General features: G+C 34.7%; 1 protein-coding gene across 5 annotated transcripts in view; it reads right to left on the bottom strand.

Annotated features, from left to right (window-relative positions):
* The window catches only part of ZFPM2 (zinc finger protein, FOG family member 2), a 486,324-nt gene that overhangs the window by 350,481 nt on the left and 120,280 nt on the right, over positions 1-15,563 (bottom strand). For all 5 annotated transcript variants that reach the window (XM_019032829.4, XM_019032830.4, XM_063709438.1 and 2 more), the window contains one exon: positions 13,064-13,165. In XM_019032829.4, the coding sequence (XP_018888374.4) occupies positions 13,064-13,165 (102 nt within the window). The remainder of the gene's footprint in view (positions 1-13,063; positions 13,166-15,563) is intronic.

Genomic DNA, 15,563 nt, shown 5'->3' with positions numbered 1-15,563 from the left:
CGCTTGATCCTTGGAGCCTACTACATAGTTCTTCTTCAATAAATGTTTGAACTAATTAAATTAATTAATTCAATGTAGGTCTACCAAGGTGCAGGGGAAGAAGTACAAAATCTAGAAAACATATGTAAGTTACATTTATGAGTGAATAAGTTGCAAGCTCCAAGTATCAATCTTAGAAACAAGTGCATGAGTTTATTATAAAGACAAAGATATGATAACGCCCAAGGTCCAAATGTGCTACTGAGGTTAAAACAACAACAAAAATACAATAACAACATACTGGCTGTTATCTGTTTGGCTACTGAAAAAGAAAGCATACTCCTAACATATCAAATGCATAGTACAAACGTATATTATATAATTTATTGTTAGCAAATGTAATATATCAAGCACATTAAAAATGATAAACCTCACAAAAATCATAAGCTATTTGATAAACCAAAGGTATTGAGAGACAAAGGTTGAAATGATGAAACTTAAAAGAAATAACACGGCCAGGCACAGTGGCTCATGTCTGTAATCCCAGCACTTTGGGAGGCCCAGGCGGGTGGATCACTGTCCTGGCTAACACGGTGAAACCCGGTCTCTGATAAAAATACAAAAAAGTAGCCAGGCATGGTGGTGTGAGCCTGTAGTCCCAGCCATTCAGGAGGCTGAGGCAGGAGAATCGCTTGAACCCAGGAGGCAGAGGTTGCAGTGAGCCGAGATCATGCCACTGCACTCCAGCCTGGGCAACAGAGCAAGACTCTGTCTCAAAACAAACAAGCAATAATATAAATAATACTATGGAAAACCTGAAGAAAAACTAAAACAATTTAATAAAGCTAATGGATAGTAGATTCAGAGTAGTTTAATACAGGAATACAAATTTCTCTGGAAGCATACCCCTAAATTCAGAAGTCTGGAAAATTCTTAGGCAAAAATAAGAGGTAAATGATAATGAATAATTTTAATCAATTACCAGAGAGTTTTAAAGAAGTATAAGTACTTTATATATTAATTTAATTTACCAAGAAAATTTATTTTACATATTTATTTGACAATAAATATTTTACATGTTTATTTATCAACAATGGTTGTTTACTACAGCTGATTCCATGTGCTTGTTTTTCCCTCTCATTTGAACCTACCACCAGAGCTGGTTTCTGCCACCAGAGCTCCATGAAATAGTTCTAGATAAAATCACTAATATCTGAATGTCATTAAATTTAAGGAAATTCTTAAATCTCCATCTTGGCCTCTCAGCACCATTTAAGCCAGGCATAGCCCCTTCCTTCTTAAAAAAAAAAAAAAAACATTTTCCTGGTTTTCCCCATCTTCTCTGGCCACTGCTTATCAGTCCTCTTCGATGACTCTTCTTCCTCTAGCCTTCCCCTAAAGATAGGGAATTTCTGTCTCCTATCTCTAGGGGATAGAGGTTTGTTTTGCAGCCCTCTGGTTTATATTTCTATACTAGGCAATTTCATCTTCTCCCAAGAATTCCACTGCCATGAGTACACTGCGAACTCTCCAATTTCTATCTCTACCCCAGACCTTTCTTCCAAGCCCCTGGCTATATTACCAATGTTCTACTCAACAGCTCCATTTGGATATCTCAAATAAATAAAAAACGTGCCATATTAAAAATCCAACTCATCATCTTACTCCATAAACATGCCTTTCCTTTAGTCTTTCTTACCTCAGTAAATGGTGTCAAAATATTCTACATAGAGAAAGCCACATATAATGACACTAACAAATATATAAAGTGTTCTCTACAAGCCACTGTGATCTCTTGATAAGGCCAGTGAATTTTTATTTCCTTCTGTCCACTCTCTACATAGTCATCAGAGTCGTTTCTTTTTTTATTCTTAATGCAAATATGAGCATGTGACTTCTCTGAATTATATGTCTTCAGATTGGCTTTGAGTTTAAATCCAACAATAGTATTACAGACTACAAGGCACTGAAGAATCTGAACCCTGCTTCATCTTATACCACTCTCTTGGTTGGCGTTCTTAGCTCCAGTCACAATGGCCTTGAATTCACCTTCCTTCTCGTGACAACGTTTTGAAAATGCTGCATATTCTGCCCAGGTTATTCTAATCCCAGTTTTTGCTCAAACCCCCCTCCCACGTTCTGTCCAACTAATAATGCCTTTTTCTCTTTCAGATCTTAATTTAAATAAATACTTTACACCCTTTTTTACCTAGATTGAGGTCTTTAAATACCAGTTGAGTATCTCTTATCTGAAATGCTTGGAACTGGAAATATTTTGGATTTTAGATTTTTAAAAAATTTTTGGAATATTTGCATTACTTGTTGAGCATCCCAAACCAGAAAGTCAAAATTCCAAAATGCTTCAATGAGCATTTCTTTTGAACACCATGTCAGCACTCAGCATTTTGGATTTTGAATTTTCAGATTTGAAATGCTCATCTTGTACCAAATCCCAGGAATAGTAACCCACGATCCTTGGAGAAACAGCTCACCCCAGGTTTAGAACAGAAAACTAACAAGATGAACCTCTGACATTTTATCATGCCAGGAGTAAACAGGCTATCAAAGTCTACTATGTTCATGTCAAAATGTCTCAGAAACCACCCTGAGGTCTTAGTCACTTTTGGAGGGTGAATGCACCAATTCACTATTCCAAAAATTTTTAAATAATGAGAACGATGCATTTATCCTCCCCTTTCTTTATGAACAGTATTTAGGCATAACCAAATAGTGGACGAAGGGAAGATTTTCATAAGATAATAATTTTAGCTAATAAATTCACATAAAAAATGACAAAAATGTGAAAACCAGCATTTTGCAAATCCTACAGATACAATGGATCCTGGCAATAATTATTAGGGAAAAGTTGATCAGAAACTTCACAAACATCGGATCAGGCTGAAACACCTAAATCACCTGATACACGGTACTATCACTGCAAGTGTAAGTTAGCGATAGCACAAGTGAGCATTCCTACCACATAGTACATCACACACTTGAACTGATAGTGCATTGGAGCATCCAGTGGGGCACCCAGTCTTTATGTGCCTGCTGATATAAAGCAGTAAAAAGCACCAAGCAATGTGTAGGCAGTACTGATGCCCACCATATCGAACCTGAATTTATTCAAGGTTCTAGATTAACAACCAATTTACAAGAAATGTGGGGTATCGAACAACATGCTACACAACACCACCAGGATGCAATCTACCCAATTTAGAATATGAAAAATACTCCAGGAGAAATTAATTCATTTCCACAAATAAGTGTGTGTATGGGGGTGGGGGGTGAGTGTAGGGGGAGAGAGACTGCTCTCCATTCAAAAAGACTTTTCATATAAACCAATACATGGATCTTTATTGAATCCTGATTCCAATAAACCAACCCTAGAGACATTTTTTGAGATAAGTAGGGAAGTTTGAAAATGAATTGAGTTTTAGATAATATTAAGAATATTTTTATGTGTTATATTGATATTTGTTTAAAACAAAAGTCCTCATTTATTAGAGAGACTATCAAAGTACCCGTGAGTGAAATGACATGATTTCTGAACCTCACTTTAAAATACTCTAGACACTTTGGGAGGCTGAGGCGGGTGGATCACTTGAGGTCAGGAGTTTGAGACTAGCCTGGCTGACATGGTGAAACCCCACCACTACTAAAAATAAAAAAAATTACCTGGGTGTGGTGGTGCACTAGGGAGGCTGACGCAAGAGAATCACTTCAATCCAGGAGGCGGAGATTGCAGTGAGCTGAGATGGGGCCACTGCACTCCAGCCTGGATGACAGGCAAGACTCCATTTCAAAAAGAAAAAAACAAAACAAAACAAAACAAAAAAAACTCCAGAAAAAAAAATTTAGAAGGAATTGATGAAATCAGATTAGCTAAAAGTTGATAACTTTTGAAGTTGGGCAATGGGTACATGGGAATTCATTGTACTCTTCCCTCTTCTTTGATGCGTGTTTAAAACTTTGCATATTAAAGTATAAAAAATAAAAATAAAAACAAATTAAGTTAAAAATGATTGGTCCTCACAGAAGTCATTACTGAATCTCTTTCCACCAGACTGGGCTGGCCCCACCACTGATAATATAGTTTTATGGTATCATTTAAGTTACTTCTAGAGAACAGATATCACATATGCAATAAGAACTCAAAAATCATTATTAAAACAATTTTCAATTTCTGGTAGAACATACACTCTCTGAAGTTGAGACCACTCTGGTTTATTTACTGCTGTATATCCTAGCGCCTACCACTGAGTGTTGCATATAGTTGATACTAAATATGTAGTTGAAAACATAAACTTGCCCTAACTAATTTATCTGTGTACTCAGTCAATATTACCCTTCTAGTAATTTAGTTCCAAATTTGTGGCACATTAGTATCAAATTGTTTATATCTCTATGCATCTATTTTATTTTTCATGATTTTAAACTACTTCTAATGCATATCGTGTTGATCTTTACTTATATTTTAAGCCCACTTAAGTTATTTTTAAAACCAGACAAAATAAAAACAAAACAGGTTTACTTCTTTCTTTCAGCTTTCCAGATACAAGAGTCAATTTATTCTCACATATATTTGCAGAGCACAATACTGGTACAAGGAAATCAATGCCAATAATCCCTGGTCCAATATAAATATTTAATGCATAATTTTGGATTTTGTTTGTTTGTCATTTTGTTTTGTTTTGTTGTTGTTGTTGTTTGAGACAGGGTCTCATTCTGTTGCTCAGGCTGGAGTGCAGTAGCAGGATCACAGCTAACTACAGCCTCAAATTCCTAGGTTCAAGCAATCCTCCTGCCTCAGCCTCCCAAGTAGCTTGGACCACAGGTGCCAGTCACCACGTCTGGCTAATTTTTTTTTTAATTTTTTGTAGAAATGAGGGTTACACAATATTGCCCAGGTTGGTCTCAAACTTCTGGGCTCAAGAGATCCTCCCACCGAGGCATCCCAAAGCACTGGGATTACAGGCATGAGACACCGTGCCTGGACAATGCATACATTTTAATAATGGAGGTTATAAAAAGAATGGCAAAGATATTTCTTACATACCAATTCCTACTGACTGGTAGTGTCTTTCTAAAGTGCCCTGTTGAGATGCATTCTAAGCTGAATTATGGTTCAACGAGAAAGAACACAGTAAAACCCTGTTAGTGGACACAACTGGGGTGGGTAGTGGTTATTCAAACCATAGAATTGTTTTTAAAATAGCATTATAAGCATTATATTTTACTTCATAATGCATAAAAGCATCAAACTTTTGATATAGGGTCTAGAATTTTATATAGACCAACCAATTTGTGTTTCACTTGTATAAACAGCATTCACATCCTTTATGTATGATTTCTAGTTTGTTTCATTAGAATGGAGGATGTAAAAGCTTTTGCAAAGCTATTTAAGTGAAGTTTCTTTAATATTTTTAAGATTTTTCTCGCAAATTATTCAAAGTTTTCTTACCATACCTACATTTTTTAGTGATTTTCCTTTATCCAGTCTTTTGAAGGTTTCAACACAGTTTTCACAGAAATAATATATTTTTGTGAACATATTTCATAGGTTTAGACAATATTTAAAATAAATTAAAAATTATAGTAAAAAGTATGCCTGGGAAGCATATAAGTGACTGCCCACATAGTTTCTTTCTAACTCCTGGCTGCTGTGTCAGTTTGCTGAGTGGCTGAAATAACAGGAATTCATTGTTTCACAGTTCTGGAGGTTAAAAGTCCAAGATCAAGGTGTCAACAGTAATGGTTCCCTCCGAGGGCCGTGATGAAGTATCTGTTCCATGTCTCTCTCCTCTAGCTTCTGGTGGTTTACTGGCAATCTTTAGCTTTCCTTGGCATGTAGAAGTATCACTGGGGTCTCTGCCTTTATCTCCACAAGGCATTCTCCTGCATGTCTCCCAGAGAAGAGCAGTTATACTGGATTAAGGGTCCACCCTACTTTACCATGACCTCATCTTAACCAATTATATCTTCAACAACCCTATTTCCAAAGAACACCACATTCTGAGGTACTGAAGGTTAGAATTTGAACATATAAATTTGGCAGTATAGAACCCAACCCAAAATAGCTTTCATCAGTAAGTTTTAGAGAGGGAGCTTCTACTGTAAATAATTGGTGAATTTTCATATATTTGGGGGACCATAAGATAATTATAAAATTTGACACTGTATCCATTTTCCACTACTGTGTCTCATGAAAAGGTCACTGCAATGAAAAGGTCCAAGGAAAATTTATCTCAAATTCATTATCTTTAACTTGAATTTCTCAATTTAACTTATGTAAACAAATTAGATATTTGCAAACTCTAAAACAAGCCACTGTCTAAATATACTTAGTTCCCATTCTTACACAGCTGAAGTATAATCATCATAATAGTAATAATAAATTGGTATACTTTATAAAGTTGTTTATGAATCAAAGACATTAGCTGTCTTTCCAGTGATCCAACTACTTTTTTTTTTCTTTTTGGGTGTGTTTATGTCTGTCCTAATTCTATATGAGAGTGCAAACTGGAGTAGGGAATAAAAGAGAACTTTTTTACTGTGTTCATGTGGCATTCTGTTCTACAAAGAGTCAGGCTTTCATCTTTTAATCCGATATCCACTTAACTACACTACAGAAGATTTATTTTTTACCCCCTCTTGTTTCATAAAGGGCTCAAAAGTCTGTACCAGTTTTTGACACTTTGTTATAATATTTTCCTGACCCCCCCAATACACACACATGTGAGCACACACACACACATACACACACATTCCTCTCTGCCTCATTTTCATATGGACACAAAGCATTGAGATAAAATGATGGTTCATTATAGTGGTACAGAGCTCTTATCTTCATCCGGCAAGAGTCATTTCCTTCCAAAGATTGAAATGCAAATGTGAAAATTAATGATAACTGCATTATCTGATAGCAGAGATAATACCAATTCACTGTCAGAGTAATACACAGTCATTCTAGGATTTCCTCCGCTTCTCACAATATTCTTCTTACTGTCAGACTATATCTATGGTTAACTATGTTTCATAGGTTTCTGTTAATTTACTTCAAATGGCATTTCCCAGATCTTATATCTACCACATTTTCCCAATCAAAAAGGAAACGAAATCAGAACTGTAATCTTCAAGCCCTTCTTTGGACTAGTAAAGAGGGGGAAAAAGCCGTATCATTAAGTATGTGCTTCTATCTCATAGTGGTCTTCTGGCTACAGTTTCACTTTATGCAAAAGTGATCATCTTACTAGTTTAAAGTACAAAGCAGAAGTTGCCTGATCATCTGTATATATCCATAATGTTGAACAGCAACTGTATAAAGCAACTTATTTACAGATACCTTGACCAATTTTTAGTCAAGATGCAACAAGTAGACAGGTCTGATTTTGCCCTAGACATTTATTTTTGAAAATTTATTTACATTAAAAATTCTTGAATTGAATCATGTTTTAAGTCGGGTGGAATAGAACATACTTAATATAATACTACGATGACTTTTACATTGCAAAATCATTTGCCAAATTAACTCACTGCAACTAATGTTTAACAAGGACTTATTACATGTAAGGCATTGTAATGGCCACACAGGTACAATTGCTGAAATGATAGTAAAAGTAATATTAAGAGTAATTAATTGAGCACTTAGGAAGCTCTGAGCTCCATGCTTTAGATGTAAAATCTCATTAATGAGGTAGTTATTATTATTAGCCCTATTTTACAAACAAGGAAACTGAGGCCTTGGAGTGTTAATAGCTTGCTCAAAGTCACAAAATTGGTAAGTGACAGAACCAAGATATAAACAGAGGGAATGTTTTTGGTCTTCTCCATTCATGACATTACCCCAAAATAATTTACCTTTGATGGATACTCTGACTTATCAGCGTAGCAGCAAGTTTTAATATTTGAAAACGTATAATACAAAAAATGATTACTAATTTTATTCTATTAATTCATCAAATCATCAATATAGTGTTTGATTTTCTACTTCATTTTTATTGAAATGACCCAAAGCTTAACATATAAATATTAAAATCTATTTAAATAGAGGTATACACTTATCCTGAAAAGTCTGTGTCAAAGAATTTCAATACCTGCTCAAAATGTTATACCTGTGTATGTCTGCATTAACACATGTTATTGAGGGGGGGGCACATGTACTTATTTGCATATTTAAGTAGCATGATATTTTCCTTTATTAGAGCTCCTGGAAGTTTCAATTATAGCTGCTATAAGCCTGATGGTAAGACCAAGATTTCATGCAATATTGTACCAGACAAATCAGATTTTCACTATTCTCAAATGTAAAAAGAAGTAACCATGTTTTAATAAGGTAATTCAGAGAATTAGCATACTGAAAGTTGATGTAAGTAAGATGTGACTTTTAAGGTGCTTGTTTCATAAAGGTAGATGACAGATTTATAAAGATTTACCTAAATTTTCTTTCCCTAGTCTCCTTCTAAATACGAGTACATAAAACAGACTTCGGTCATGGAATGTGGTTCTTAAGATCGCCAGGGATGTAAACACTATTTTCAAAATAAGGTCAACATTCCAACCATTGGTCAGTCTGAAAGGACAGAGTGAAAAGTGTTTAACAAAGTTCAGTCCTAGGGTAAGGGAAGACCACTTATGTTTAGCAAGTCCTATTCTCTCCCAAGTTCTGTGCTGGATACTTTGTAAATATCATCTCTTTCAAATTTCATCCAAATCACAGTATTTCAAGTTATTATTATTCCCATTTTAAAGATAAGGAAACTGAAGCTTGGCCTGAACTTCTGAACTTAACATGCCAGAATCTAAAATCTGTACACTTCGTTCTGTAGTTTAAACCATACTCTACTCTCCATTCTATGAGATGCTTAATTATTGCATCAGTGACTCAAATATGGTACATGAATAATTAAAGAAGCCCACAGGAGGGAAATGACATCAAAAAAATGAGAATACAGACAGCATCATGTTACACCTTGAACTTCTCCCAAGTGCTTTTAACAATTATTACAATAAATGCAAGATAAATATTTATTGAATAATTAGACGTATAAGAATATTGGTAAACTGAAGAACTTGTGAGAGTGATAAAACACAAAATTTGTGAGGACAATCAAAGAAAAGAAAAGATGTTTACTAAAAAGAAGACAGATAAGATAAATAAAATATAGGCAAAGACAGATGAAAAACCAGAATAGTGAAGAGCAAATGTTCTGTGAATTAGATTCCAAGCAAAGAAGTGTCCAAGTAAAATTTTATAAGGAAGAAAGAACAATTACATTAAAAAACAGACGTGAGAGTTACTGAAATAATGAGATAATGACTTTTATATTGGCCTGAACCTTACTAGCTTAGTGTGTCTAGCTTTTCACTCAAACCATGAAAGATTCATAGGAACTTGAAGTATACTTAAACAGGAATCACAAACATTTAAACATGAAAGAAATTCACCACAGAAATGTTTACATGTAAGATAATTTTCTTAAAGATTGTTTAGGTTCCACTTAATCATAACAGCTAACAAAGGTGTGAGCAATAGTGATAACAAAACATATCTTTTAGTTGAATAACATAAGGGAAAAAGTACATTCCACTGTGGAATCTGCGTTTGATAAAATGGAACACTTCAGACGGGAGTCGATTCATTATTTAATTCAGCCATCAAGAAAGGTTGTGGAGTCGTCGTCAATCAAACTCTTTTAAAAAAAGATAAATCCTGATCCATCTTAAATGACGTCAGCTCTATGCCTCAAATTCTTTAGATAATTTTCCCATCCTTTGACTCTGTTCTATTTTTAGAGAAAATCATCTCTCTTAGGGTGACTGTCAGAACTGAAGTGGAGAACCTTAAAATTAGAAGACCTTGAAATCCAAATCTGTTTCAATACCTCATATCTTAATCAATAATTTGCGGCTAAACTCAATTAGTATGACAAAACTTTTCTCTTTATTTCATCAGATATACTACTGGGCATTAGAAACTCTAAAGGTTCGGCTTCAAGACTCAACAACTGCAAAGCCACAATAATGATCACTGGCATTTCATGTATATGATCTGATTTAATTCTCTAAGAGTTGTTAATATTATTTTCTATTTTTTACAAATGAGGATATAGGTAAAGAGAGAACAGGTTTTTGGTTTTTTTTTTGCCAAACTTCCAAATTTTTTGCCAAAAATCTCCCAGATAGTGAGTATTAAATCCAGAATTGAACCTAAACCCATGGAATCTAAAGCCTATTTTATTTTTTTATTAATTTTTAATTTTTGTGGGTATACAGTAGGTGTATATATTCATGGGCATATGAGATATTTTAAGACAGGAAAACAATGTGTAATAGTCATATCAGGGTAAATGGGGTAACCATCAGTAAAGCCCATTTTCCAATATGTTTGGAAACTGTCACTAAAAGTTGCACAATTTTCTCTCTGACTACAGTTGGAAAATGCCAATACTATTTCATTAATAACAAAACTTGCAGTAGTAACATCAAAGTAATTGCTGTTTATGCAATAGCGAAAACACGAAATACCCCCTACTTTCTCCCTAATCTCCTGATTAAAGGAAATTAATGAATATTCTACCTTGAAAAGTAAATAAATAGATATTGTTATGAATCAACTTCAATTCAGGGATTTTCATAACAATAAAACCCCTTTTTTGGCTAAATGTGTATAGAGAAAAAAATTGTTATTTATTTTATAATAGACGAAGAAGAAATTTTTTTCTAGGCATACCTGCTTAGAGATACATATTTTCTCTTCAAAGTTTTGTCATAACCATATGTGCCCAGAAAAGAGTATAAAGTTTTTGTTACCAATATCAAATAAATAAAAACATTAAATTAAATACATTAAATAAATTTAAACGAAAATGGAAAATTCTTCATTTTGAATGACAGCATAATTCTTCACCTTGTTCACTTTCTCTCCCCGTCTTTTTTTAGCCACAAATACAACTTTATTTCTCGAAAAGCTTCCTGAAAAAGGTAGCACTGTGTGTACAGCATGTGTTTGGCATTTTATCCCCTAAAATTTGCTTACTTACTCCCAAGTCACTGGAAAAGCTATGGGCCCCAGACATAAACAAACATAAAAACCTACTCCCTACAAATTTTCCCCATCATAAGAGTAAGCCAGAATGTACCTTTTCGCAAGCAGGCATATCTAAAAGGCCAACTAAACTTTTAAATGTAAAAACACTTCTAAATTAACATATACATACTTAATTCTATGAATAAGGAACTATTGCCGGGCACAGTAGCTCACGCCTGTAATCCCAGCACTTTGGGAGGCCAAGGCAGGAGGATCACGAGGTCAGGAGATAGAGACCATCCTGACTAATATGGTGAAACCCCATCTCTACTAAAAATACAAAAAATTAGCCAGGCACGGTGGCACATGCCTGTAGTCCCAGCTACTTGGGAGGCTGAGGCAGGAGAATCGCTTTAACTTGGGAGGTGGAGGTTGTGGTGAGCCGAGATCATGCCACTGCACTCCAGCTTGGGTGACAGAGTGAGACTCTGTCTCAAAAAAAAAAAAAGAAAAAAGAAAAGAAAAGAACTGTAAGAGGCTGGGTGCAGTGGCTCATGCCTGTAATCCCCTTGGGAGGATGAGTCTGGCAGATCATTTGAGCTCAGGAGTTTGAGACTAGCCTGGGCCACATGGTGAGACCCAGTCTCTACAAAAAATATAAAAATTAGCCAGTTGTGGTGGTGCATGCCTGAAGTCCCAGCTACTTGTGGGGCTGAGGTGGGAGGATCACTTGAGGCTGGGAGGTGGAGGCTGCAGTGAGCCGAGATCATGCCACTGCACCCCAGACTGGGCAACAGAGTGAGACCCTGTCTCAAAAATAAAAGGAACTATAATATATAAAGGTTCACTCACTGTTTTTAAGTTAAAGGTAACCTCCATGACAAAACCTAGATGTTCCGAAAATCTTTTTCCTATTTTTTTTTTCAATCGAGGGAATCTTTCCCCACATTGAGAAGAAGCATCATGCCATAAGGTGAAAATGCTAGAAGGCTATATTTTCCTTCAAACTCTTAAAATGTGGTAATAAGGTACTTTAAATATAATACATTTTTGATATAAAATCTTGTATAGCATTATGTTATAGTATACAGAATACAAACATTTGTGTGTATGATGAATAACATTAGAAATGACATCATAATAATCAGATATACTGTATCTTCATTTTTGTTTGCATTATATTTTCCAGCTGCTGGTTTCAGAAAATTACTGCTGGAGTTCCTCTCTTCTTCACGTACAGCAGAGAGCAATTTGCAAAGCCATGCAAGGGTGAAAATGTGATTGAAATATAGGGATCTTTCTTAATGAAAAATGTTACTGCTTTGGAAATTATGGCTAAAACTATCTCAGAACTCACTTATATTCTTAAACCTTGTGACATAATAGTCTCCATTTATAAATATACTATCAATTGTAGATTACTTGGCACCAAATATAAAGCCTTTTTTCTGCAGAGTTCTTTTGACTGTTATATATTTACATACATTTATATTGGTGCGGTGGAGTATTTTGATCAGTTTTTGTTTTTCTTTAAATGATTAAATGTCAAGATCATTAAAATCAAATGTAATTTTCCTCATCAAAATGAAAATGTTACTCAAACCTTAAATCAAAAGGGGGCATCTTTTGATATTTTCTAAACTTCTAAATATGTATTGAGGTTCAACCTATGACTTAAAACATGACTAAACTGAAAATGATAGTTCTTTGAAGTACTATTGTTTCTTGTTTGTAAGCTTTAATAGTGTGCCCAATTTAAATTTGGATGTAGCTTAAAGATCCTTTGTTCAAAGAAGCAAGCAGAATTGACTAATTTTACATGAAGATAAAAGAAAAAAATGACAGAAACTTCAAGCAGAGGTAGCACTTTGGTTTTTATAATTTATATAACAATAATCTAAGAAGTATTTTTAAAATAATAATCTTTATTTAAACTCTCATGTAACCAGCACAACAAAAACATTTTTTGCAAGCTAACTAATGTTCAAGAAAAAAAGAAAAATGTGTATTTCTAACAGTAGTAAAGACGGTTGAATTTTAAATATTCTCTCCTACCTGGTCCATCCCAGTCATCTGTCTCAACTCCAGGTTGCCCCGGTTTCTCTGACTGTGTGTCCCCATCTGATTCTGCTGTCTCCTGAATTCCTTCATCATCACCTGGAAAACACCAACACAAGGAGAGAAAGAAAATGAGCAAAGCTCTCTCTTTCACATTCACACCCTCATAAAGGGATGTCCTTATCATATATCTAATTACAGGTTTGTTATACATATTGTCATTACACTAATAAATGTTCATGATTATTTTGAAATCTATTGTGGCTTCACAATAAAGAAAATCAGTATTTGTTATCAATAAATGAATAAAGTTAAGTACTATAAACAATAAAAACATTTCCATGTAAATTTTCCTTTGGAGTTATTAATATATATAAGAAGAAAATGAAATTTCAGTTTATAATTTTTTCTCAGACTTTCAATACAGAAAAACTTAACTCATTCATTTCCAAATTATAACTTTTCTAAAGACAAGATGCAGATAAATAAATATCATAGAATAAGACATACTTACGGTTTTGGTTGAATTTAGATTACTTTGAAGAACACTTTTATTTTTCCCCAGCTTTATGCTTGCTAAGACTGAGTCTTATTTGTTTTAAAAATTTAGTGGAAAAGGCCGTAATTAAATGATTAGCCAGTGACTCAACTCCTCACAATAAAAGAAACTATAAACCTATATATTTTTGCTTGAATAAATACAGCTAGTTTCTACAATTTTATGCCATCATTTTCACATTAAAAAGGCAGTAACATTCTGAGCAAAAATATAGTTATGGCAAAGGAGAAACCTTAATGATACAACCATATTTTAAAAGCAAAAAGTCTAATTAATGAGTACCTTCATTTTAAGTGATAATGTAACAAAGTATGTGCTGCTTTTAAGAAAAGTAGTCCACTTTAATATAATGCATACTTTAAAATAGTACTAATATTTTGCCATAAATGGTAATAAAAACAAAATAACAAGAAAGTATGAAGACAAAAAAACATGAATACTAAAATCACAGCAACTATGCCTTGAATTTAATAATGCCAAGTTTTTTTTTTTTTTTTTTTTTTTTTTTTTGAGAAGGAGTCTTACTCGCTCTGTCACCCAGGCTGGAGTGCAATGGTGCAATTTCAGCTCACTGCAACCTCCACCTCTCAAGTTCAAGTGATTCTCCTGCCTCAGCCTCCCAAGTAGCTGGGATTACAGGTGCCTGCCACCACGCCCGGCTAATTTTTGTATTTTTAGTAGAGACGGGGTTTCACCATGTTGGCCAAGCTGGTCTTGAACTCTTGACCTCGAGTGATCCACCTGCCTCGGCCTCCCAAAGTGCTGGGATTACAGGTATGACACTGTGCCCGGCCAATAATGCCAAGATTTTTAAATTAAATTGCTTGCCTATCTAGCTTTCTCTGAAGTATCCAATAACTATTTTCCAGTTTCCCAACTCTCTAATACCACTTAAATCTTTATATGATTATACAAAAAAAACACTGAACTTCTAAGAACTTCCAAAGTTACTTAGAAAATACAGAATTTTCAGGAAATCATGATTACAATGAATGACACTTAACATGATGTTAATATGAGCTTTGACGTTAAAATTCCATACATTTTATTTTCATTTCTATGTGTAGCTTCATAAAATGAACTTAAAATCAGTAATAAAGGTAAGGAGTAGGAATGTAGAAACCCAGGATTAGCTCTGTTGAACTCAGTTTACTTAACAGAGAGCATGGATTCTAGTGGATATTAAAGAATAAAATACACAAACCACACCACTGAATCCCATGTCTTAAATTGAAATATTTTTGAAAATATTTTTCCTTTCAGAACTATCAGAATGAACACCAATGAAATTCCCTCCATAAAATATTGAGCATCTACTATGTTTAAGGAACTGTGGTAGGTGCAGGATGATATTTACAGAAAAAGACAGTCCCTTTTTGAAAATAAAAACACAAAGAGAGTAAGTTGACAAATGAAAATGCAAGGTAAGGTCCAAGTTTTTTTTGTTTTTTTGTTTTTGTTTTTGCTTTGTTTTGAGACAGAGTCTCGCTCTGTCGCCCAGGCTGGAGTGCAGTGGCGCCATCTCGGCTCACTGCAAGCTCCACCTCCTGGGTTCACGCCATTCTCCTGCCTCAGCCTCCAGAGTAGCTGGGACTACAGGCACCTGCCACCACACCCAGCTAATTTTTTTTTTTTTTTTTTTTTTTTTTTTGGTATTTTTAGTAGAGACGGGGTTTCACCGTGTTAGCCAGGATAGTCTCGATCTCCTGACCTTGTGATCCGCCCACCTCGGCCTCCCAAAGTGGTGGGATTACAAGCATGAGCCACCGTGCCCGGCCCCAAGTTTTCAAAACAAATTTTTAAAACAAATAAGACCAAGTCTTAGCAAGCATAAAGGCACACCATAAAAAAGGCTCAGGAACAAAAAAGGGTTTATCTTCTGTGCCCCATTTTGCAGGTTACATAGACGCTAGCCCTGAACTAACCAAGTTCCCTTCT

This window comes from Gorilla gorilla, chromosome 7, assembly GCF_029281585.2.
Source record: "Gorilla gorilla gorilla isolate KB3781 chromosome 7, NHGRI_mGorGor1-v2.1_pri, whole genome shotgun sequence".
Lineage (NCBI taxonomy): Eukaryota > Metazoa > Chordata > Mammalia > Primates > Hominidae > Gorilla > Gorilla gorilla.
Note: the sequence above shows the minus strand (reverse complement) of the source record. Positions and strands in the feature narration are given on the sequence as shown.